This window comes from Jatropha curcas, chromosome 2 (genome assembly GCF_041381405.1).
Source record: "Jatropha curcas cultivar XTBG-Jc1 chromosome 2, XTBG_Jcur_1.0, whole genome shotgun sequence".
NCBI classification, from domain to species: Eukaryota; Viridiplantae; Streptophyta; class Magnoliopsida; order Malpighiales; family Euphorbiaceae; genus Jatropha; species Jatropha curcas.
Genome location: NC_143152.1, coordinates 31,299,568 through 31,321,356, shown reverse-complemented (window position 1 = coordinate 31,321,356; position 21,789 = coordinate 31,299,568). Strand labels below are relative to the sequence as shown.

At 31.7% G+C, this 21,789-nt stretch overlaps 6 protein-coding genes across 6 annotated transcripts; 2 read left to right on the top strand and 4 right to left on the bottom strand.

The window, feature by feature from the left end:
* The first annotated feature begins 441 nt into the window (after positions 1-441).
* On the top strand, positions 442-2,394 carry LOC105647699 (T-complex protein 1 subunit delta). Its single transcript, XM_012233881.4, has one exon. The coding sequence runs from the start codon at positions 546-548 to the stop codon at positions 2,145-2,147; it is 1,602 nt and encodes a 533-aa protein (XP_012089271.1). The 5' UTR covers positions 442-545; the 3' UTR covers positions 2,148-2,394.
* Positions 2,395-2,902: 508 nt separating this feature from the next.
* LOC105647698 (barwin) lies at positions 2,903-4,006 on the bottom strand. Its single transcript, XM_012233880.4, has 2 exons — positions 3,613-4,006; positions 2,903-3,202 (listed from the first exon to the last, which is right to left on the bottom strand). The coding sequence occupies exons 1-2, from the start codon at positions 3,877-3,879 to the stop codon at positions 2,966-2,968; spliced, it is 504 nt and encodes a 167-aa protein (XP_012089270.2). The 5' UTR covers positions 3,880-4,006; the 3' UTR covers positions 2,903-2,965.
* Positions 4,007-4,625: 619 nt separating this feature from the next.
* Positions 4,626-5,547, bottom strand: LOC105647697 (pathogenesis-related protein PR-4). The gene is made up of 2 exons (XM_012233879.4): positions 5,195-5,547; positions 4,626-5,015 (listed from the first exon to the last, which is right to left on the bottom strand). The coding sequence occupies exons 1-2, from the start codon at positions 5,462-5,464 to the stop codon at positions 4,842-4,844; spliced, it is 444 nt and encodes a 147-aa protein (XP_012089269.2). The 5' UTR covers positions 5,465-5,547; the 3' UTR covers positions 4,626-4,841.
* Positions 5,548-7,096: 1,549 nt separating this feature from the next.
* LOC105647696 (barwin) lies at positions 7,097-7,871 on the bottom strand. The gene is made up of 2 exons (XM_089717540.1): positions 7,564-7,871; positions 7,097-7,435 (listed from the first exon to the last, which is right to left on the bottom strand). Exons 1-2 carry the CDS (start codon positions 7,828-7,830, stop codon positions 7,253-7,255), a joined length of 450 nt encoding a protein of 149 aa, XP_089573666.1. The 5' UTR covers positions 7,831-7,871; the 3' UTR covers positions 7,097-7,252.
* Positions 7,872-10,930: 3,059 nt separating this feature from the next.
* On the bottom strand, positions 10,931-12,917 carry LOC105647695 (auxin-responsive protein IAA16; the record flags this gene model as incomplete). The annotated part of the gene is given in 5 exon segments (XM_012233876.3): positions 10,931-11,237; positions 11,354-11,415; positions 11,530-11,665; positions 11,759-12,003; positions 12,725-12,917. Coding segments are annotated over 5 exon segments (674 nt in total), but the record flags the coding sequence as incomplete, so codon positions are not given.
* Positions 12,918-19,481: 6,564 nt separating this feature from the next.
* LOC105647694 (auxin-induced protein 22D) lies at positions 19,482-20,813 on the top strand. Its single transcript, XM_012233875.4, has 4 exons — positions 19,482-19,874; positions 19,966-20,168; positions 20,260-20,359; positions 20,458-20,813. The coding sequence occupies exons 1-4, from the start codon at positions 19,639-19,641 to the stop codon at positions 20,531-20,533; spliced, it is 615 nt and encodes a 204-aa protein (XP_012089265.1). The 5' UTR covers positions 19,482-19,638; the 3' UTR covers positions 20,534-20,813.
* Positions 20,814-21,789: the final 976 nt, after the last annotated feature.

The window sequence follows — 21,789 nt, the reverse complement described above, 5'->3', positions numbered from 1 at the left end:
TGGTGCCATTTTTGCTGCATCAAAAATGTCTGGATTTGGTATTACATTTGAAGATGATGAAGGCATTTTCTTGAAAGCTATTTCAGGTTATTATGAAGGTACACCAGACTCTGCCATAGTTGAGGCGATTGCTCTTCGTCAAGGACTACTTTTTGTTGTGCACTTCTTCCACAATGCAGGATGTTTTTATGTGGACTCGCAGCTTGTTATTTTTGCTCTCAACTCTAGTGTCCCGGATTTCTCTTTTTTTGGTCTTGTAATCTCAGATTGTCTCTATTTATTAGGACTTCGCCCTGATTTTGAGGTCCGTTGGGTTCGCAGGCAAGCTAATATAGGAGCTCATACTCTAGCTAGAGCTGCCTATCGCCATACTCAGCCATGTTATTTGGGATAGTATTCCACCCTTTATGTTGAATTTGTTCTCTTAAGTAATGAGATTTTATCTTTTTAAAAAAAAAAAAAGAACAGAGGCCGGTGCGTTAATACGCATTTCTCTCATTAGGGTTTAGAGGTTTCTCTTTCACTTTTCGATCCTGCAATATCCCATGGCTGCAACGGCAGTCGCTCAGCCCAGATCCTCAAAGACCGAATCCTATGTCGACAATAAGCGCAAAGAAGACATCCGGAACGCTAACATCGTGGCTGCCCGAGCCGTGGCGGACGCCGTTCGTACCAGTCTCGGACCGAAAGGAATGGACAAAATGATTTCCACCGCAAGCGGCGAAGTCATTATCACCAATGATGGCGCTACCATTCTCAATAAAATGGAGGTGCTTCAGCCAGCCGCGAAAATGCTCGTTGAGCTTTCAAAGTCTCAGGATGCCGCAGCTGGTGACGGCACTACTACCGTCGTTGTCATTGCCGGTGCGCTTTTGAAACAATGTCTCTCGCTTCTTTCTAGTGGAATCCACCCCACGGTAATCTCTGATTCTCTTCATAAAGTTTCTATTAAAGCTATCGATGTATTAACTGCCATGGCTGTCCCTGTGGAACTATCGGACCGTGAATCCCTAATTAAATCTGCAAGTACTTCTTTGAATAGTAAAGTAGTGAGTCAGTATTCTACGCTTCTAGCTCCATTAGCAGTAGATGCGGTTCTCTCTGTTGTGGATCCTGCCAAGCCTGATATGGTAGACCTAAGGGATGTTAGAATAGTGAAGAAGTTAGGCGGGACTGTGGATGATACGGAGATGGTTAAAGGTTTAGTATTCGATAAGAAAGTTAGCCATGCAGCTGGTGGACCAACACGTGTTGAGAATGCAAAGATTGCAGTGATTCAGTTCCAGATTTCACCACCAAAGACTGATATAGAACAGAGCATTGTGGTTTCTGATTACACCCAGATGGATAGGATTTTAAAGGAAGAGAGGAATTACATTTTGAGCATGATTAAGAAGATTAAGGCTGCTGGTTGCAATGTATTGTTGATTCAAAAGAGCATTTTGAGAGATGCTGTAACAGATTTGTCACTGCATTACTTGGCTAAAGCTAAGATTTTGGTAGTTAAGGATGTAGAGAGGGATGAGATTGAGTTCATAACTAAGACCTTGAACTGCTTGCCCATTGCAAATATTGAACATTTTAAGGAGGAGAAGTTGGGGTATGCAGACCTTGTTGAAGAGGGCTCACTTGGGGATGGCAAGATTGTGAAGATTACTGGGATTAAGAATATGGGAAGTACTACTACAGTTCTTGTTCGGGGATCTAATCAGTTGGTTATTGATGAGGCAGAACGGAGCTTGCATGATGCATTATGTGTGGTTAGATGTTTGGTGAATAAGCGATTCTTGATTGCTGGTGGTGGGGCTCCTGAGATTGAGCTGTCTAGGCAGCTTGGGGCATGGGCGAAGGTGCTGCATGGAATGGAAGGGTACTGTGTGAAGTCTTTTGCAGAAGCACTTGAGGTCATACCTTATACTCTGGCAGAGAATGCTGGTTTGAATCCCATTGCAATTGTGACCGAGCTGAGGAATAGACATGCTCAGGGGGAGATCAACACAGGCATCAATGTCAGGAAGGGGCAGATTACAAATATCTTGGAGGAGAATGTGGTGCAGCCACTGCTCGTGAGCACAAGTGCAATTACACTCGCAACTGAGTGTGTGCGGATGATTTTGAAGATTGATGACATTGTTACTGTCAGGTAGATTGAAATTGGAAATGAATTTGTTTGACAAGCTACATTGGTTTCTGTACTATGATGAACTAGCAGTTGTTCCTTTTCTGGGAAGTTTCACAGTTAAAAGTTTTGATGATTCCTGTATTTGTTTGGTTAATCTTTTACATGATCTGAGTATTGATGACTATGGTTTGTAACTCATGATAGTTGGGTTTCTATTTTTTTCATATTAGTCTGAACATTTTGGATCAGTAAATGAAAACCTCTTTCCATTAGTGTTCTGTGTCTAAAGTCTAAACTTACAAATCCAATTTCTAGCTTCTGGTTTCAGCACTGCTTCTGTTTTAAGTAATAATCTGAAGTTGGGTATATCTGATTCTTCAAACGACTTGCTACTTCATTACCATTTGAAAGCTTACTTTTTGACATCGATGATCTTAATGCTTTACATTGTGCGAGACACATTCAGTTCAGATACTAGATTATATATTTGGTCTTGGCTAACAAGCAAGTTGCTCTGTTAACCAAAGCACATTTACAAAGAGTGCCAATTTAGGTTTTAATGGGATCCCTTCCAATGCCTGTATCCCTCATTAGATCTTAGAAGGGTTTTAAATCCAATATTAGGAAATTTTCTTTTTTCCCTGAAATTTAGCCTTCGTTCTCCCAATTCATCTATTTCCAGAAAAATTATTATTCGCAAACAGCCGAACTGGAAATGATTTTTGTTCAAGGTACCCCTCTCATTAAAATTTTAATTTCAAAGTAGTAACAGTCAAACACTTTTTAGCCAGTATTAGAAGTACTTTGTTCATTAGATATTGCAAATTTTACATGCTTGCAATCTTATCCAAATCTGAAATTTGTACCATTGTACACATGACATGATATTATATAGGAATTTTTATTGAAATCACCACAATCTACAAAGTCGTAGTTGACAATAAGGTTGCCTCGATTATACCCTCTTCCATCGGTGTCTAACGGCCGGAAAACGCCTTCGTAGTCCAAGTCCAACCCTCCATTACTACACTGATCAACTATTCTCACTGTCACCTCTGCTCCTGTTTCTGCATTAGTCAGCTGAACACAGCAAAGGATTAACCTCAGTAGATAAATAATCTAATTAAGAGCATGCATTTTATTATCAACTATACAATTTTCCTTTTAGAAACATGTTTCCTATCATTAAAAATCAATTAATAGGAACATATATCATAATATAATAATAAATTAGTCATGCATGATTTTGAAGACTCGTTCTCAAAATTCAAACTTCCTATCGAATCATATAAATAAGGTTAATTCAAAGATTTTTTATTAAAAAATTAATTTGGAACTGATCGATTCAATCGATTTTCAATTTAATAGACTTGGATCCTTGAAAAAAAAAGAAGGAAAAACTGAAATCAAATTGTTTTTAAAAGTGACCTTAATTGAGTATATATATATATATATATATGTGCGCGCGCGCGCTTTTTAAAAGTTCTTACCCTTAAGCATTTGCCACAAGCAGCTTGTCCTTGAGGTCCGACCGGTCCACAGAAGGCAGTCCATCCATACTTCTGGCGCCATGCGAGAGGCTTGTCGGCATCCCAAGTAGCACAATAAGCGCTCACAGCATTCAAGTCCCACCCATTTTGTGCAGGATTGAAGTAATGGTAGGTTGCTCTCACATTAGAAGCACTTTGGGAACTCACTCCAGCTATCAGAAATGCCAGGAACACAGTGCACAAGGTTATGCGGGTTACCCTCCCCATGATCTTTGTTGTATTTTGAATTTGATTTTGGTGTAAGAATAGTGGAACTTATGGAGAAGTTCACAGAAAATTTTGGAGAGATAGACGGAAATTCTAAGTTGCATTGACTGATGACCTTGACTTCTTAGACCCAATTCTTGATTACCCTAACTTAATTCATGGCCTTTCTTTTTTTTTTTTTTTTTTTTTTTTGCAAGTTGCTCATCATGTTGACAAATCTAAAGCATTGAAATTTCAAACTTTACAAATACTGATTATCAAATGAAATCATGGTACTTTTCGAGATAGAAATTAGCAAAAAAACCGAAACATTATTTTTTACTTATAGTCTAATGATTAGAGGCGAGAGAAAACGTATTTTCCTAGTATATGAATCAGTTTGATTATTCAAAACCAAATTACATATTTTTAGCATAAAATTTAATTTTGTTAGTTATGTATAAAATCGAATTGAAATTAAAACTTAACCTATCACCTTTAAGATAACTAATTGAATTGAAATGGTTCATTTTGGCTTTCTGAGTCCGGATTGAATATTGATGATTCCTACTGATGAATAGCGTATGTTGAAAATATATGAATAATAGTCTAGAAAAGAAAATTTTGATATTTATGTTTTTTCTGTTTGTTTCTTGTATTGTGCCTAAGGTCTTTGGACCCAAAATAATTCATAAGCTTAGATTTTTGGTACGTTAGATCGATGATGAACATATAATTAATACATAAGAATAAAAACAACTTAAATGTAGACAAAAAAATATATATATAAAAAGAAGAAAAAACAAATGGATATGATGAGGTCTTTACGTATATATTTACTTTCACCGAAGACCTTGCGATTACAATCAGCCAAGTTTGTTATTATTCAGGGAACATTTATTTTCTGCAATCTTATTAATAATAGCTAATTTTTACTCTTATACATGATAATATGGGAGTTATATTTAATGGAACCGATTGGTTTAATCACCACAATCTACAAAATCGTAGTTGACAATAAGGTTGCCTTGAGCATACCCTCTTCCATCGGTGTCTAGCGGCCGGAAAACGCCTTCGTAGTCCAAGTCCAACCCTCCGTTGCTACACTGATCAACTATTCTCACCGTCTGTTGATCTCCTGTTCCTGTATTAGTCACCTGAATGCAACAAAGGATTAATTTCAGTAAAGTAAATAGTCAAACTGATGGCAAGTCTTTCATTATCAACTATATACTCTTCAAGAAAGCTTATATATATATATATATATATATATATATATATATATATATATATGTAAAATGTGTGATTTTCTGAATATGTTTTCTAAATCTATTACCCTTAAGCATTTGCCGCAGGCAGCTTGTCCTTGAGGTCCCACTGGTCCGCAGAAGGCGGTCCATCCATACTTCTGGCGCCATGCGAGAGGCTTGTCGGCATCCCAAGTAGCACAATAAGCGCTCACAGCATTCAAGTCCCACCCATTTTGTGCAGGATTGTAGTAATGGTAGGTTGCTCTCACATTAGAAGCACTCTGGGAATTCACTTCAGCTGTAAGAAATGCCAGGACCACAATGCACAAGTTTCTGATAAGAATTACCCTCCCCATGGTTTAACTTTGTGTGTGTTTGATTTTGGTGCAAGAATGGTTGAATTTATAGGAGAAGTTTTTAGAGAGAGTAGATTGGAAATTTGGAATTTAATTGTGAATATTCCAGTACAATGTTGACAATGTTAACTTAATTCTGCTTCTACAACTCTTGATTTGCTATGCTATTGACAAATCCAATACGTTGAACTTTCAAATCCAACGAAAAAAAAAAAAGAAAAAGGAATTTCTTTACAAATAAACTAAAATCTGGCATATAAATATATATTGCATGATGTATGTAGAAATTTCTGAGTTACAGCCCATAAAAGAAAATTTAGTATTTGTGATTTTGGTTTTTGTTTTACGTATTGATTTTCTTCCTTGGAATAGAATTTGACTCTCTTACTTTGACACGACTCCCATATTTTCCTTGATGGTTTAATTAAGTTGGTCTTAATTAGATTTAAGTGGCTAATTAGTCAATTATTTCAGCAGGGTTTTCCACCCACGACGTAACCCAGTTTGTTAAGCATCCCTTTCCTTTCCTGCCAATAAAGAGGATAGCTACGATTGACAGATTTCATTTTTGCCCAACTTCTCCAGCTGTAGATACTGTTGAGCTTTTAATGGAGTTTTCTAAATTTTTCCAACTGGATTAGGTACTGTAATTAAAAACCCTTTATTAAATTCAATAAATAATCTACTACACCCTCCATTTCAAAATAAATATCATTTTTCTTTTTTTTCTTTTATTTTTAAATGCGTGTCGTTTTTATAATTTCAAGACTCCATTAATTTTTTTCTTAGAGTCCAAAGAAAAAACTCGATGTATATCGTTATTTCTCTAAAGAATACTATCTCTAAATAATAGTAATAGATAGCAGTTTAACTCTTCCCTTTTCTTATGATATTATTTTCAGATTTTTATATTTTTAGAATATGTAAATGATGATGACAATAAGCTAAGTTCACTTGGGATTTGTGGTGCTAAAGAAGATGGGACATTTTCTAAGATAAGATTTGATTGAGAGGCGGCTACATGAAGATGGCTGAGAGTTGCGTAAGGTCGTTGTTCAAAACGACACGATGCGTCGTTAAAAATTTCAACAATAAAGAGGGTAAGGCCAAACTTCATAGACTAATAATTACTCAATTTTTGACATTTTAATACTTAATTTTTTGAAGTACTCCCTCCCTTCATAAATTATCTTAGTCTGACTAATATACAGGTTAATAAAACTTAATTTATATAATTAAACTTTAATTATTATTTTTTTTAACTTATCCTTGTAAAATATTAAATTATTATTGATATTAATCGAAACTATAATTATTTATTTAATAATGAAAGGACAAGAGTTATAGAACATAAGGAGATTAGAAGTATGAATTTTAAAATATTTATTAAGATTATTAAAGAAAAATTTTTTAAAATCACAAAAGAATATGTTCTTTTTTCCGATGCAACTTTTACATTAAAATCTTTACTTTCATTGATTTGGTCCATAAATGGAGTTTCGATCTAATTAAGTGAAGAAAAAATTATTGTATTGAAAGGAAAGAATTAATTAAAGATTATCTCTTCATTCAAACACAAGAAATCTTCCTTCAAACTGAATTTGCTTTAGTTAACTTAGAAACGTGCAACTGTTTCCTTAACAGAGTCAAATGAATGAGCTCTGTATATTCATATTTTTATTTTTCACTCAAGAACGTGAGATTACAAGCAGCGAGCTTTCTTATTATACAGGAAACATTTATTTTCTGCTAATACAGGAACTACATTTATTGGAACCAATTAATAAATTAATTGGTGTAATCCCCACAATCTACAAAGTTGTAGTTGACTATAAGGTGGCCTTGATTATACCCATTTCCGTCTGTGTCTAACGGCCGGAAAACGCCTTCATAGTCTAAGTCCAACCCTCCATTGCTACACTGATCAACTATTCTTGCTGTCACTTGAGCTCCTGTTCTTGTGTTAGTCACCTGAACATAGCAAAGAATTCATCTCAAGTAAATAAATAAGAGCAAGCCTTTATTATCAACTATATATTTTCCTTTTCTGACCAAGAACTAACCCTAAATTAGTTTATTATGTTTTAAAGAACTCTTACCCTTAAGCATTTGCCACAAGCAGCTTGTCCTCGAGGTCCGACCGGTCCACAGAAGGCAGTCCATCCATACTTCTGGCGCCATGCGAGAGGCTTGCCAGCATCCCAAGTAGAACAGAAAGCACTTACAGCATTCAAATCCCATCCATTTTGTGCAGGATTGTAGTAATGGTAGGTTGCTCTCACATTAGACGCACTTTGGGAACTCACTCCAGCTATTAGAAATGCCAGGAACACAGTGCACAAGGTTATGCTAATCACCTTCCCCATGGTTAAACTTTGTTTGTGTTTTGATTTTGGCGTAAGAAATGGATGAATTTATAGGAGAAGGTCCTTGAAAATTTTAGAGAGAGTTGGAAATTTGGGATTTAATTACGTTGCACGGACTGATGACTTTGAATGTTAAGAGTCAATTCTTGATCTTATCCGGAATTTATTCTTGCCATGATTTTTGCAAGGTTCTTCAGTTCTTGATTTGTTACGATGTTGATTAATCCAATACATTGAACTTTCAAATCCAACCAAAAAGAAGAAAAAAAAAAAAAGGGAATTTCTTCACGAATAAACTTTTATACTTTTCAAGTTAATTTGATTAATACATCTGTTATAGTCTATTTACACCTAACTCAGAAAGCTACAAGTTCGGTTTTTGACTTCTTGGTTCTAGAACACCATGAAATATGAGGAGGAACTCCACAATTGTAATGATATATATATATATATATATATATATATATATATATATATATATATATATATATATATATTTTTTTTTTTTTTTTTTTTTTTTTTTTTTTTTGAAAGATGATATAAAATAAGATTACAGAAGGCATCAAAATTCAGGATTTTTTATATTATTTAACATTTTTTAACAATGAGCTAAGTACACTTGGGATAGTACTTTTATTTTATTTTTTAAAATATGTAAAATGATGATAAGTTCACTTGAGGGAGCCCAATTTGCAAATTGATAGTAATTTCCAATTTTGCCCATGTCTGACTATTTTTAGCTTGGGCCTGTCTTAAGCTGGCGGTTAGAGTCAATATCAATGGGCTTGGTTAGTTTCAAGGTTTATTACCCTTATGGGCTTTCAACATTATTGGGTTCTGACAAAATATATCGGCTCGCCCAATCCATACAATGAGTAGCATTTGAAATAGGCAATTTTATAGTTCTTACTGCAGGAAAAAATAATAATAATATATATATATATATATCAAAATTTGAATAGATCGATCGAAATAACATTATAAGCTACAGGGATAGTCTTTGATTAAAAAAAAATTTGGCTGAACGGATCATCTATAAATAATGTTAATATACAAAAAGTTTGCATATGTTTATCTTAATTATGCATAATTATATTGTTATTATTAATAATGTTTTTGGTTAAAATGATGACACTTATGACCTTTTTCTCTTGCTAGCTATGATGGGATAAACGTAAATCAAAGACCAAATGATTACTCCTTGAAATGCTTAAAGGTGGCCTGCGCATGATACAGACCAAGTGGAGTTATTCATTATGATATGAATCCAAAACCGAAAAAATTAAATTAAAAAGTAAAAACTGGTTTAGGTTTTAGGTGCTCTTTTTGGTGAGACAGTATTCGGCGATAACTTTTTAAATAACATTTCAAAACATTAAATACAGTGTTTAATAATATAACATTTAAATTAATTTTTAGAGATTTAAATAACATTTTATAAAAAATTTCTCAAATAGCTAACAGTTAAATACAATTAAAACAATTAATTTTGACGATCAAAGTTTCACTTGAGTACTCCTTTTGAGTGCTCTCTTATTCTTATAGCGTAGCTATCAAGAGTTTAGGGATAGCTAAATACCTTTTTGCTAAGTGCATGATATTCCGGATAGCATTGTTTCTTTTCAAATTAAATCAACTTTTGTAGGAGAATATTAGGATATAACACTAGTGGTGAGAGATCAAAATCATTCCCTTATAATCGAATATGATTTGATTTTGTAAAAGACTACATTTTGGGACTCACGATTGGTGATTATAATTATTTAATCCGGTTCAAAATGCATGTAAAACATATTAAATTCTAGAAAATTAAACAATTTTTTTTCTTTTTAAAAAAAGAGGGAATCAAAGGAATAAAAATATACTTTCACAAGCTCATAATCCCAACACCTCAAATTGACAAGCACATGGACCAACGTGTGTTAATTTGCAACTTGTTTTAATACTATTCATTCTTGCTGTGTACATATATATGTTGAGTTAGTAATTAATTAATTAATTAAGTAGTTAATTAACTACTCACTAAGGACGGAAAGATTATATTCTTGAAATAAATTTTCCTTCTTGGTTTGAAGAATCTTTAAGAGGGAAGGAAAAATCTAACAAATCCCAAGTTTTATGGTAGAGATCAAGAAGAGAATATATGTATTCTCCTACGTACTTAAAAAGGAAAAAATACATAACCATCTTTCATGAATCTTGTGGCATTAAGCATTTTTTTTAACACTAAAATTAGAAAGACAACTTCGCAAATCCCTAGCTTTATGTTCCAAATCAACACACATGCATGCGTGATCGTTCCAAGCATTTCCCACCTAAAACATATAGTTGATTTAGGTTGAATAATTATTTTACTTCCATCTAATTTCAACTCATTCCGTGGACCAAATGAGATCCAACACTGGGAGAAATTTTTTTTTTTCAAATATATTGTAATTAATAGTTCTAATAAAAGTTTCATTCAAACTATATACATAAGACTTAATCTCAATAATCAAACCCTAATATATATTAATCCAATTCTTGGCATTGACAGCCAGAAAAAATGCATACGTCTAATCTAACCTAAGCTGACTTTCTCCTTTCCTTTCTCGATTTATTATTATTTAAATATATATATATATATATATATATATATATATATATATATATTTAATGGTCTAAAGCTCCCAATAATGGAGTTGGTGTGGCTGCAAAGACAAGACAAAATAAAATAGTACATGCCCCAGCAGCAAGCACATGGGCTTGCTCCACCTTATCCCCTTCTTCATGGACCGTAATTCATTGCCTCCTCATCCAATCACATAAAATAATTAATTAAAAAATTCAGAATTTTTTTATAAAAATCAAAGGCATATAATAATAATAATACATACATACATGTTGCTTAGAATCACATAGTACATTGCGTATAAAATACATATGCCATATATAATGGCATTAAGCTAGCTCATTGCGAAATTGCGGAGGGAGCAAAAACACTCGTGACAGCCAGAAAAAAATAATTAATTGAAAACAAAAGGTCATTATTAAAACAAAAACAACCATTTCACAATACTTTTAATATCAAAAAAAAAAAAAGAAGAAGAAAGGTCACATGTGATAGGAAAAAAAAAGTCTTATAAACATCTCCTATATAATATTATTATTACTTGATGACCTAACAAGTCCCTGAATATGTTCCTCGTATGTTTATATTTCATAAGAGAGACACAAAAAAAAAAAGGAAGAACAAGGGCAAAAAAGTGAAAAAAAAAACATGGTACAAGACATTTCCAAACTCCCTGCTCAATTCCTCTTGAGCCGGTCTGATTTAATTTCCTTTCATCGTTGACTCTCATGGAATTGGAAACAACAAAAAAAACTTCTTCAACTCCTGTTCTTGCACTTCTCCACAGCTCTAGGGGCTGCAATAATTAATAAAAACTCATATAATTAGCAATTTGCTATGCAAATTTTGATTTATGATGATATTTATTGGGTTGGATCCAATTTGTTATAAGTATTTATTCGTAATACTAACCAAGTCCGATCGCTTCAGAGCCTTTCATTATTCTTAATCGTTTGCATGAATCGATAAACATTCTGCGAAAGTTTTGAATCATTGAGTAAATAGATTAATAATCAAATTTTACATATATATAAGTCAACAAAATTTTTTATTAATTAGGGTTAATTATGAAAAAAGGATAAACTTACTCCCAAGGCACATCTCCTACAAGCATCCAGTCTCCATCTTTGTCTTCATAAGTTGGTACATACTCAGAACCATTCAAAAGGTCAATCAATTTGCTCTCATTCATGAAGTCTTTCATTCCTTGTGATCCACAATTACCTTCAGGACATTAATTAAACAAGATCAGCTTTTTAATAAATTAAATCTTCATTTCCTTTAGATCTGATTAATTATTAACATTTTATTAATTACCAATTGTAAAGGAGCTGAACATTTTGCCTAGAGCGTCTGAGAGTTCTTGGTAGCTCTTGTACAATTTCAAGTCCACTTTTCTTAAATATGGAGCTCCGTCCATGCTAACCTTCACAAAAGCTGCACTGCTGCTACCGGCAGCAGTGGCGGTGGCTGCCTTTTCAGCCTCATCACCATTGCTTTTCTGGACAGACATGACATTCTTTCGGAATGATCGAATTGGTGGCCAACCCACAACCTGTGCTCTGAAATTAATATATCATTTTCAATCTCAGTTACAACTTGATTATTATTGATTAAAATTTCTAAATTTGAAATCTAATTCCTGTGAAAATTTTATAGAATGGACATAAAGCTATGTATCTTATGGTCCCCTATCAAGAAATAGAAAGGCAAATTAACTTTTATATTTATGTAACATTTTAATTTAATGGTCAACAAAAAAAAAAAAAAGCTGAAATAATCCTTATTCGAAAAATCCGTACGATTGAATAATTTTATTCACGGGCGTAGAGGTTTTGCTTTCTTAGCTGTAGACCATCTCTTTGTTCTTCTCCTTTATCCTGAATTGTTTGGCTGTCGAGAAAAGTAAAGATTCCTTATGTTTTGTTCTTTTTCTTTGCTCCCGACAACCAAACCAAAGCCACGAAAAATCCACATTTCAAGAAAATAATGCACAGACTAAATCTCTCTTAAGTTCCTTCCTAACTACTGCTGTAATAATCATTAAGGACAACATATAACTAACTAATGCATCTGAAAGAGAAGAAAATTTACGTGTAAGAAAAAAAAAATTTTTTGAAATCCATGGCTGTTAAATTGTTCTAAGACATTATACTATCCATGATTCATGATAATTACTAATCAAATCCCAAATCCAAGTTTTTGCTCATATAATTAGTAATCTAGCAAAGCCGCAAAACTACATAAAAGCAAAAACAAAAGAGAGACAGAGAGAGAAATTACTTGGCTGGTGGTTTTGCAGGATCATTAGAAGAAGGAACATCAGTTTTCTCCTTCATCTTCTCCTCTTTCCCCGACTCTTTCGTCGAAAGATTAAGCTTTAAATCCACAGTTTCTGAAAATCCTCTCTTTCCATTATTAATCTTTGCAATTTGATCACCTTCATTTGTAGTATTACCTCCACCTCCACCTCCACCTCCAGGTAGCCCTAAACGAAGTTCTGTCTCCTCAAAATTAATCGTGACATATTTGTCAGCCTCTGCGCTCATTATGCTTATCTTTTTCACAGATTTTACGTAGAAAAACCCTAATTTCTTCTCCTGTCCCTCTCTTCTTTTTTCTCTGATAAGTGATATCGCTACTATACTGAGTACTGAGAGTTTAGGTTATGCGAATGAAAAAAAACAAGTAGGAGAGAAATGTATAGCGGAAGAAGAAAAAGAAGAAGGGGCCAAAAGAACTATAGTAAGGTGGGGGGAGTTTGAGACGGTGTAGATGTTGCCACGTGGACGGAAGAGGTGGTTGGACAGTCGACGGTTTTGTCGGGAGAGTGATGTCATGGATGATGTCATTTTTAGAATGATTGTGGCGAGGCTAGTGGACAAGTCGAGTTGGCGCTGTTTGCCCTTTATTTGTTTACTTGGCTGCACCCAATAATCCCCTGCTTAATTATTTATAAATCATTATTAATTAAGACTTGTAATTACAATACAAATCATATAACAAGCAAAAGCTTGTTATACTTTACAATTCTCTTTCAATAATCTCCTCTTATATATATACATCCAATTGCCAATATTCTCTGAACTTTTAATATTAATAATAAGATAAATATATGTAATGATAATGTGTTTATTTTTATTAATGACACAACCAAGTTGCTCTTATTGTAATATGAAAATAAAATGTCAAAACAAATAAAAAAAAAGGAAAACGATGTATTTAATAAAAAGGGGAAAAAAGTTTGTATAAGTATTATAATTTGGTGGATCAAATTCTACATCACTCTGACTCCTCTCATTAAATTCAAGATAAGGTGCATGATCCTACGAATTATTTCGATAATATAGTAGTATTGATTCATAGGTAAATATATTTTGATTTTTTAAATAATTTTAATGAATTTTGTTCTAATTAATTTTTGAGCAAGTCCGTAACAATTTGATTCATTTATTAATCTGAAAATTGTATATTTTCCAAGTCAAATGAATTTGTAAGTCAAAATAAGGACAGTTGAAGTTAGGAGATTACTATTGAAGAAGAAATTAGTAGAAATAAATGTAAAAATTTCATTACCATAAATATTAGTAAATAGAGAAAGCAGATAGTACTGATCCTGTCACTCCAAGGTTACATTGGAAACCTTTTCAATCTTTACAGGGTCGTGTATAATATGTCCACTTCGAGTGGTGACCATTAGACCACCTTCATAATGGCGGAGAATGCGTGCCACCACCACCTTGTGTATGTGCAAAGATTATGCAACCTAATGCTCTTCCGGGCAAAAAAAAAAAAAAATTCTTAATTTAATTAATTTTATATTATATATCCAATTGACACTATAAAATAATTAATTAGTTAACTTTACCCTCCAAAAAATAGGTAGAAATTGTTTTTTTTTTTCATTTGACCTTTTGTTTATTCTTCCAATTTAATGATATATGATATATACTACTCTTGAACGGGTTTTTTTTAGCAATAATTGGTACCAAGATTAGCTTTCATATAATATAATAATAAATTTATTTAATCAACAAGTGCTGATATAAGTGTTGACACTCTTATGAGATCGATATTTATAAATGGAGTAAATATTCACCGTGAATACTTTATTTTTAATGGGCTGATTTGGTAGGTAGGATTTACTATTTAGTTCTATTCCAACTGGTTAAGAAAAAAGATAATTAATTTATTTAAAAAAATTTATTGTTTGTGATTTAGTTTAAATAAATATTGTAGGAAGCATCGAGGAATGAAGAAGAGACATGTGGAGCAGTGGAGCCCGGGATCTTGTTTGTCAAAACAAAGAAAGTCAGCAGAATCAGCATGTGATATTGAGATTGATTGGTTCAGAGAAGTATTAGATGGGCCCCCACCTAATTTTTCATGAGACATCTCTGCACTGTATCATTACTCTCCATGTGCCCTGTGTTTTTTTTTTTTTTTTTTCCTTTTTATTAAGGAAATTTAATAGACGGGATATTATGTAAGGTAGTATACAGCAAGACTCTCTCATGTAAAAAAAAAAAAAAATCCTTCTTATTTTAAATCTTGACTTTGCCGTTGTTAATAACTAAAAACATAAAAAAAAAATACAAATTATACAGATAATTACCAATTATAAACAATCTATAATCGTTGCCCGTTACCGGTATTAGAGGTTAAATGACCGGTAGCGATTAGCGACATTAATATTAATGAATACCGGTAATCAATGTTTTTTTCTCTTAAAAAAAGAAAATTATTTTTGTTTAAAAATGATTTTTTTTATTTGATTTTAGAAACATTTTTCATTGATTAACATTTTTAGCATCCTAAAGATTAAAAATTTTAAAAATATTTTTCAAATAAATTATTTTTTAAAAATAGATTGAGTCTAAATTATCTTCTCTTTTTTCCTATTTGAATCATTTTATTAGTGGGTGTTTGTAATGTTTCTAAATCCTACAACATATGCTGTTATTGATTTGCCATTTTCATATGTGTATCCAAACTCAAAAAGAAGTAATATACGTACTATGTAAAATTTTATTTTATTTAATGAATCGTAATAAAATGTAATAAAAATAATTTTAGAAGGAAAAGGGTTTATAATTAAAATTTTATGTCTGACGCAATTTATGGATAGGGGACGATGTAGATTGTCAAATGATGCACATGGCATGGCCAACAAGAAGATAAATGAGAATTAAGGGCAGGGCTAAAAATGGACAAAACACAAAAAACAAAGGACGATAAGGACATACTAATAATAACAAATTAGTCCTAAAAAAACAAAATAAAAAGGGCAGATAGAGGCCCATGCCAACCAATCCCAATACTCATATGTCCCCCCGTGTGGGCCGGACCCACCACAAAGCCCACTGTCACCTTCACCAACAGACCCCACACGTGTGCAGTCTAAACTAGTGTCCCCATCTCCAAAATCTTAACAAAGACATCACACGTGTGGATAATTAATAGTTTTGAACTGAATTTATGTTACTACGTTAACAGCTGACACCATAGACAGGAGGGTACTCGTTTTTAAGTCCTTACTGTACTTGAAAAACACAAGCTTTTGCAAGTCAACTGTTTTAGTTTTAGATTTTGACTATTACATCTTACTTTTAACCTACCATACCAATCTCTTTCTTTTTCTGCCACTTTCAATACAAAAAATATCTCGGAAACCAAACAAAGAATTAAATTTTCATTTTAAATTTATATTTTATCTTTTAAGTAATTTCATAGTCATAGCTAACAGAAAAGTTTATAAGAAATCATCAAATGACATTATTTTATAATAAATTTTTTAAAAATGTGAGCCATTTAACACAATAAATGATATGAAATGATGGACAATATGACTTTCTACCCACTATCAAATCATATCAAATTGCTAATTTTCTTAAATAGTCTAATTAAATATAAATTTTAACTAACAGTTCTTAAAGCAATTTGATTTAATTAAATTATTTAAGACTAAAGTAAACTGTTATTATAACAATTAAATATCCTCTTTTAAAAAACTTCCGAACAGCAATGATTCATAGGATTTGAAAATCGTGCAAACCTCTGCTGCTGTGTCCTGTTCGGCTTTGGTTAGATTGCGAGTCTGGTTGCTTATTATTGAACGGGATTTAAATTTGATATTCCAAATTTATTGATTTGAAATTTATTGGAAAAATATATAAACTTGAATTGGATAATAAATGAATTTCTTGAACGAAGTATCTTGCATTTCAATTATAAATTTTGATAATATTATATATATTTCGATAATAATAAAAAGAATTATTAAAATTTTTTATTTTTATATGTAAAATATTGATTTGATATATAGTTAATATAATTTTTAGAATAATAATTTTTATTATTTTTAACTGTTTGATTATATATATATATATATATATATATATATGTTAAAATCTCGCGTGCGTGTGTGTCTGTATATACTTGGCATTTAAAACTTGAACGTGGCTACGTTGAGTTCACGAGTGGATTGTCTCCCTCCTACCCTAACATCATTTTATTAACAGAAAGTGACTGTAATAAACCCAGCTGTCTTCTTTCAACTCCAGATTCATGCATGTCAATTTCAATCCCAGCTTTTATCCATATGTTTTTCTTGGAAATTTCCTAAAAATTTTCTTTAAATTGTTTTTATTTAAATTTTATTATATTGATTTTAATAGAATTCAATCTTGCAAATTTATATAAATATTTAATGTTTAATTTATCTGTTCCTGCAATGCAGAAAAGTCAATATTTCAATCTGTTCCTAAAAGAAAATTATGTATGAAAAGTATTGTTAATTAATTAAATAATGACAGTAGAGGCAAAGATTAGCTGGAGGTGGTTTTCAAAGGACCCATCCGGTCTGGGGTTGGAGACCCAAAATTCTGTCGGATTGGCTGGCCATAATTGGAGGATAGACTCTGCAACTAAAACCTCATAATGCCACTCTCTACTCTCATTAATCAACCAACCTGGTGGACCCTTTCCTGTCTCTACTGCCTCAAAATTCAAAGTTTACCTTTTTTTTATATAATTACAGCATAATTTTTTTTTTTTTAAATCTTACTAAAATTAAACGGTTGATCTGATTATGATTAGGTGTTTATCTCATACTGCCAATATATATATATATAATATGCGATTTTATCTATATGGTCGTGATTTGAAATCTAGAATCGTCACTGTTAATAACACTTAACATGAATATTATCCTGATTTGAAATCTGAAATTGTCGCTATTAATAATACTTCACAGGAGCGTTATACTGATTTGAGAATGAAAACACGTGTACACAACTATATACACATTTAGAATTTATGAATAAAAAAAAAAGAGACATTTGGATGTGATCATTGAATGAATTTACCATTTATTTGGAATAAATGAATTCTACAATAATCTAATTTCATGTTTGATATGAAAAAAAAAATTAAAAATCAAAATTTGTGAATTCAATTTTATGAATATGAATATACAAAAACTAAATACTACAAAAAAATTGCGGAATTCTCAAATGGATTCCACAAAATTAAACAATCCAAAAATTCATAACAAAATTATCTATCTCCTAGCTTTTCAAAACTATTATATTAAAAAGTAATTTAAGAAATAAAATTAAATGAATTTTTAATTGTGAATTTACTTTAATATTAAAAAAAATCATTTATAAATAAACCGCAAATAAAATCCATTTATAAATAAGTTTTAAATTCATTTATATCAAAAATAGGTCAAGGGATGATGCATTTATGGACTTTGGCTGCATAAGAAATGTATAGTGTTGACATTGTAATTAATTGAAATAAGATGAAGGCAAATAGAAACTCATCATAATTATGAATTCATGACTGTTGTCTAACCACTTGTTCTATGGGAAACAAAAAGGAGATTATCTATTCATTATGGTCGGGACATTATAGGGGTCTCATTGCGATCTAAATCTTATATATAAAGCTAAATAATTTACGTAATTATGACTTTTTTGCTATATAAATAATTATTAATTAAAAGTTAATAGTTTAATATTGTCGAACAATTTATAAAACAATTAATGTTGTCAAATATAATAGATTGATTATAAAATTTTAAAATTAATTTAGGAGTTTTCATTTATACTAATGGCTATAAAATGGTACTTAAAAATTTTGATAAAATTCCAACCATTTATTTATTTATTTATTTATTTTTACTATGACCAATGATCCGATAACGAGTACATTTTACTTTAATTAAAAGTATTTAAATTAATAAATTCACAAATAAAATATGTAGAGGCGATGCATTGTGCATGGCTCATGTGGCTTGACCGTAAGCATTGGAATAAAAGCCCTTAATAAGGGAGGGTCACAGACCCATGCCCTGGTCATCAACGACAATCCACGTGGGCCCAGCTCACATGGGCTGCACCCAACCTCCGATCTTTGATCAAACGGTGATGATGTACTCTCGTGGAATCCTTAAGTGAATATTGATCGTTGGATTTGAAAGTCACCGTCTTCGATGTGGGTGGCTAAAGCAATGTCCGAAGCTTGTCACCGAAATGTAAGGACAAATCCCTTTATTTTGCTGTTCATGTGACAAACACACTTAGCTGCTGTTGTCCAATTTTTTTGCCCTCAGATTCCTTTTCCTCGATCTTCCCATTTCACTCTCTCTTCACCCTCGTGCGTACCCTTATCTCCTAACCTAAAATTACAAGATAAATAAATAAATAAATAATATATATATATATTTTTTTATTATTTACATATATATTTTCACGCTCGAATAAAATCTGAGTAAACATTTCATTTCCATTAATCTAACCATAAAATAATTACAAGACAAAATACTTATAATGGAGAGGTTGAAGACGTGTATAACCAACTTTATTAGTAGAAGTTTATTTTTCTATAAAGGGTAAAATGTAGAATGCACGCGCTCTGGAAGTTGAAGATGAGTGACCCTAGACAATGTTCTGTTGTCCCTAATTAATTAATCAATTACCTTTAAAATCACCAACCTTTCCTTCTTCTATAAAATACCTTGAATTTAGCTCAACCCTTTCACATTCTTTCTCTTCTCTAATAAAGCACACACAACCTTCACCGAAAGGGAATCAAGAACTATTTCGCTAGCTACCTGCATATCAATCCAGATTCATATTTTCATCAAAAAACAAGTGTTTGATAAAGAAAAGATCTACATATCTTCAAGAATGGCATTCAAGAGAGATGATGAGCTCCATCTTGATGCTACTGAGCTCAGATTAGGCTTGCCAGGCACCAGCGATCAAGATCAGTTAGACAAGCAAACCTTAATTCCTACTAATCCAAAATGCAACAAAAGATCCTTGCCAGACATGAATGACGAGAACTCAAGTTCAAGGGATATTAATAACTCTAATGTCTCAAATCAGAAAAAAACTGACCAAGAAACTGCTCCTCCTGCCAAGTAAGCTCCATTTTCTTGCTTTTCAGTTTATGTTAACGTTATGCATGATTTTTCTATGGACTAATATAGACTGGGATCTTTTTTTTTTAAGGGCACAAGTTGTAGGGTGGCCACCTATCAGATCTTACCGGAAAAACTGTTTCCAAGCAAAGAAAATGGAGGCTGAGGGTTCTGGAATTTACGTTAAAGTTAGCATGGATGGTGCTCCTTATCTTAGAAAGATTGATTTGAAGCTCTACAAAGATTACTCAGAGCTTCTTAAAGCTTTAGAAGACATGTTCAAGTTCGAAGTTGGTAAGTATTACTGATTTATTTGTATTTAATGATGATTTATTATAATTAGATTATTATTGAGTTAATTAATCCTTTACTTTTATTTTATCAGGTGAGTATTCTGAGAGGGAAGGCTACAATGGGTCAGAATATGCACCTACTTATGAAGACAAAGATGGTGACTGGATGTTAGTTGGAGATGTTCCATGGGAGTAAGTTGATCTAATTAATTTCTCTAATTAATTAATTAATTAACCCATATGTAATTAATTAAGTAATTAATTGCAATATTTTCTTTTTGTTATTACAGTATGTTCATCAATTCCTGCAAGAGGCTGAGGATAATGAAAGGCTCAGAAGCTAGAGGCTTGAGTTGTGTTGTATAAAATTAAATACAATACATATAAATATTTCCAAGCAATTATTGAAGAAATCTGGATCTGTTTATCCCTGAATTAAAAAAAAAAAAAAAAAAACAGGATCTAATTGTTTTTTTTTCTTTATTTTTTTTTCTCTGTACATTGAGATGCAAAGAGAAAATTTATAGGGTTTTTTTTTTCCAGATCTCCAATGTATAGTTTGGTTATATTAATTTGCTTTTGAATTAATGGAACTGTACAAAGGAAATATTGGTCAATGATATGGTCACAAGTAATTTTTGATGCATCATAATATTTTTTTATTGAATTCAATTTGTATGTTAATTTTTATTTTGAATAGAGAGGCTTTTGACTTAATTTAAGCTGCGTACTCATCGATTATGTTGTTTCATCAAGTCATGTGGTTATATTAAATTACATATTATTAATAGAAATTAAATCATACGATTATATGTGTTTTCACGTGTTATCTATTAATTTTTATATGTGTTTTCACGTGTTATCTATTAATTTTCTTACGTCTTGTATAAAATGTATAGAGTGAGAAATCCTTTTCACTATATAAATTATAAAATCGCTGATTTGTTTTTACATTTTTATTTTTATAAAATCTTAAAAATAAAAGATTTACAATTAACTATATTAATCATGATCCATTTTTTCTCAACCAAACAAAAAAATCTACTATAAATAAATGGAATATTTAAATTTCTTCATTTACCATCGTGATTATTAAATGCAATTAAGCATGGTGCACGCAACGCAAGAGCTGAATCCTGAATGGACAGTATGGGCTGGGCCCTACATCTTGGGCCATTCATCTGTACAAATAATTTAGGCTTAAACTATGATGGACTTTGGTGGTGGTTCTGGATAAGTTGGGCCTCAGGTTCAATCTCACATTCTCCCACTTCAGTAATTCCGTATGAGTAGCCCATTTCATTTTTATTTGGTAAAAATATGCATTTGTATAATATTAAATTATTAATGCATTTGGTAATGCAATTGGAAAAATTATCAAAATTCTGATAAAATTGAAAAAAATTGTTCTGTATTTTATTTTTTTAATTAGTCATGTGAATGAATTCAATAAGTGTTGATTTCTCGTCAAAATCTAAATAATTTGTAACTTAATACAATTAATTTATATTAGTGATGTCGAGATTCAAATCTCAAATATAAAATATGAAATATAGTATGATCAAAATCTAAAAAGAAAAAATATTGCATATTTTATAGAGTTTATATGACATAGTATAATT

Excerpts from the sequence above, each read along its gene's own strand:
- LOC105647698 (XM_012233880.4), bottom strand. The coding sequence starts at position 3,879 with ATGGGGAGGGTAACCCGCATAACCTTGTGCACTGTGTTCCTGGCATTT. Across the intron at positions 3,203-3,612 it reads CTTGTGGCAAATGCTTAAGG|CTGACTAATGCAGAAACAGG; the intron begins GTAAGAACTTTT and ends TGCTGTGTTCAG.
- LOC105647699 (XM_012233881.4), top strand. The coding sequence starts at position 546 with ATGGCTGCAACGGCAGTCGCTCAGCCCAGATCCTCAAAGACCGAATCC.
- LOC105647694 (XM_012233875.4), top strand. The coding sequence starts at position 19,639 with ATGGCATTCAAGAGAGATGATGAGCTCCATCTTGATGCTACTGAGCTC. Across the intron at positions 19,875-19,965 it reads GAAACTGCTCCTCCTGCCAA|GGCACAAGTTGTAGGGTGGC; the intron begins GTAAGCTCCATT and ends TTTTTTTTTAAG. Across the intron at positions 20,169-20,259 it reads CATGTTCAAGTTCGAAGTTG|GTGAGTATTCTGAGAGGGAA; the intron begins GTAAGTATTACT and ends TTATTTTATCAG.
- LOC105647696 (XM_089717540.1), bottom strand. The coding sequence starts at position 7,830 with ATGGGGAAGGTGATTAGCATAACCTTGTGCACTGTGTTCCTGGCATTT. Across the intron at positions 7,436-7,563 it reads CTTGTGGCAAATGCTTAAGG|GTGACTAACACAAGAACAGG; the intron begins GTAAGAGTTCTT and ends TGCTATGTTCAG.
- LOC105647697 (XM_012233879.4), bottom strand. The coding sequence starts at position 5,464 with ATGGGGAGGGTAATTCTTATCAGAAACTTGTGCATTGTGGTCCTGGCA. Across the intron at positions 5,016-5,194 it reads CCTGCGGCAAATGCTTAAGG|GTGACTAATACAGGAACAGG; the intron begins GTAATAGATTTA and ends TGTTGCATTCAG.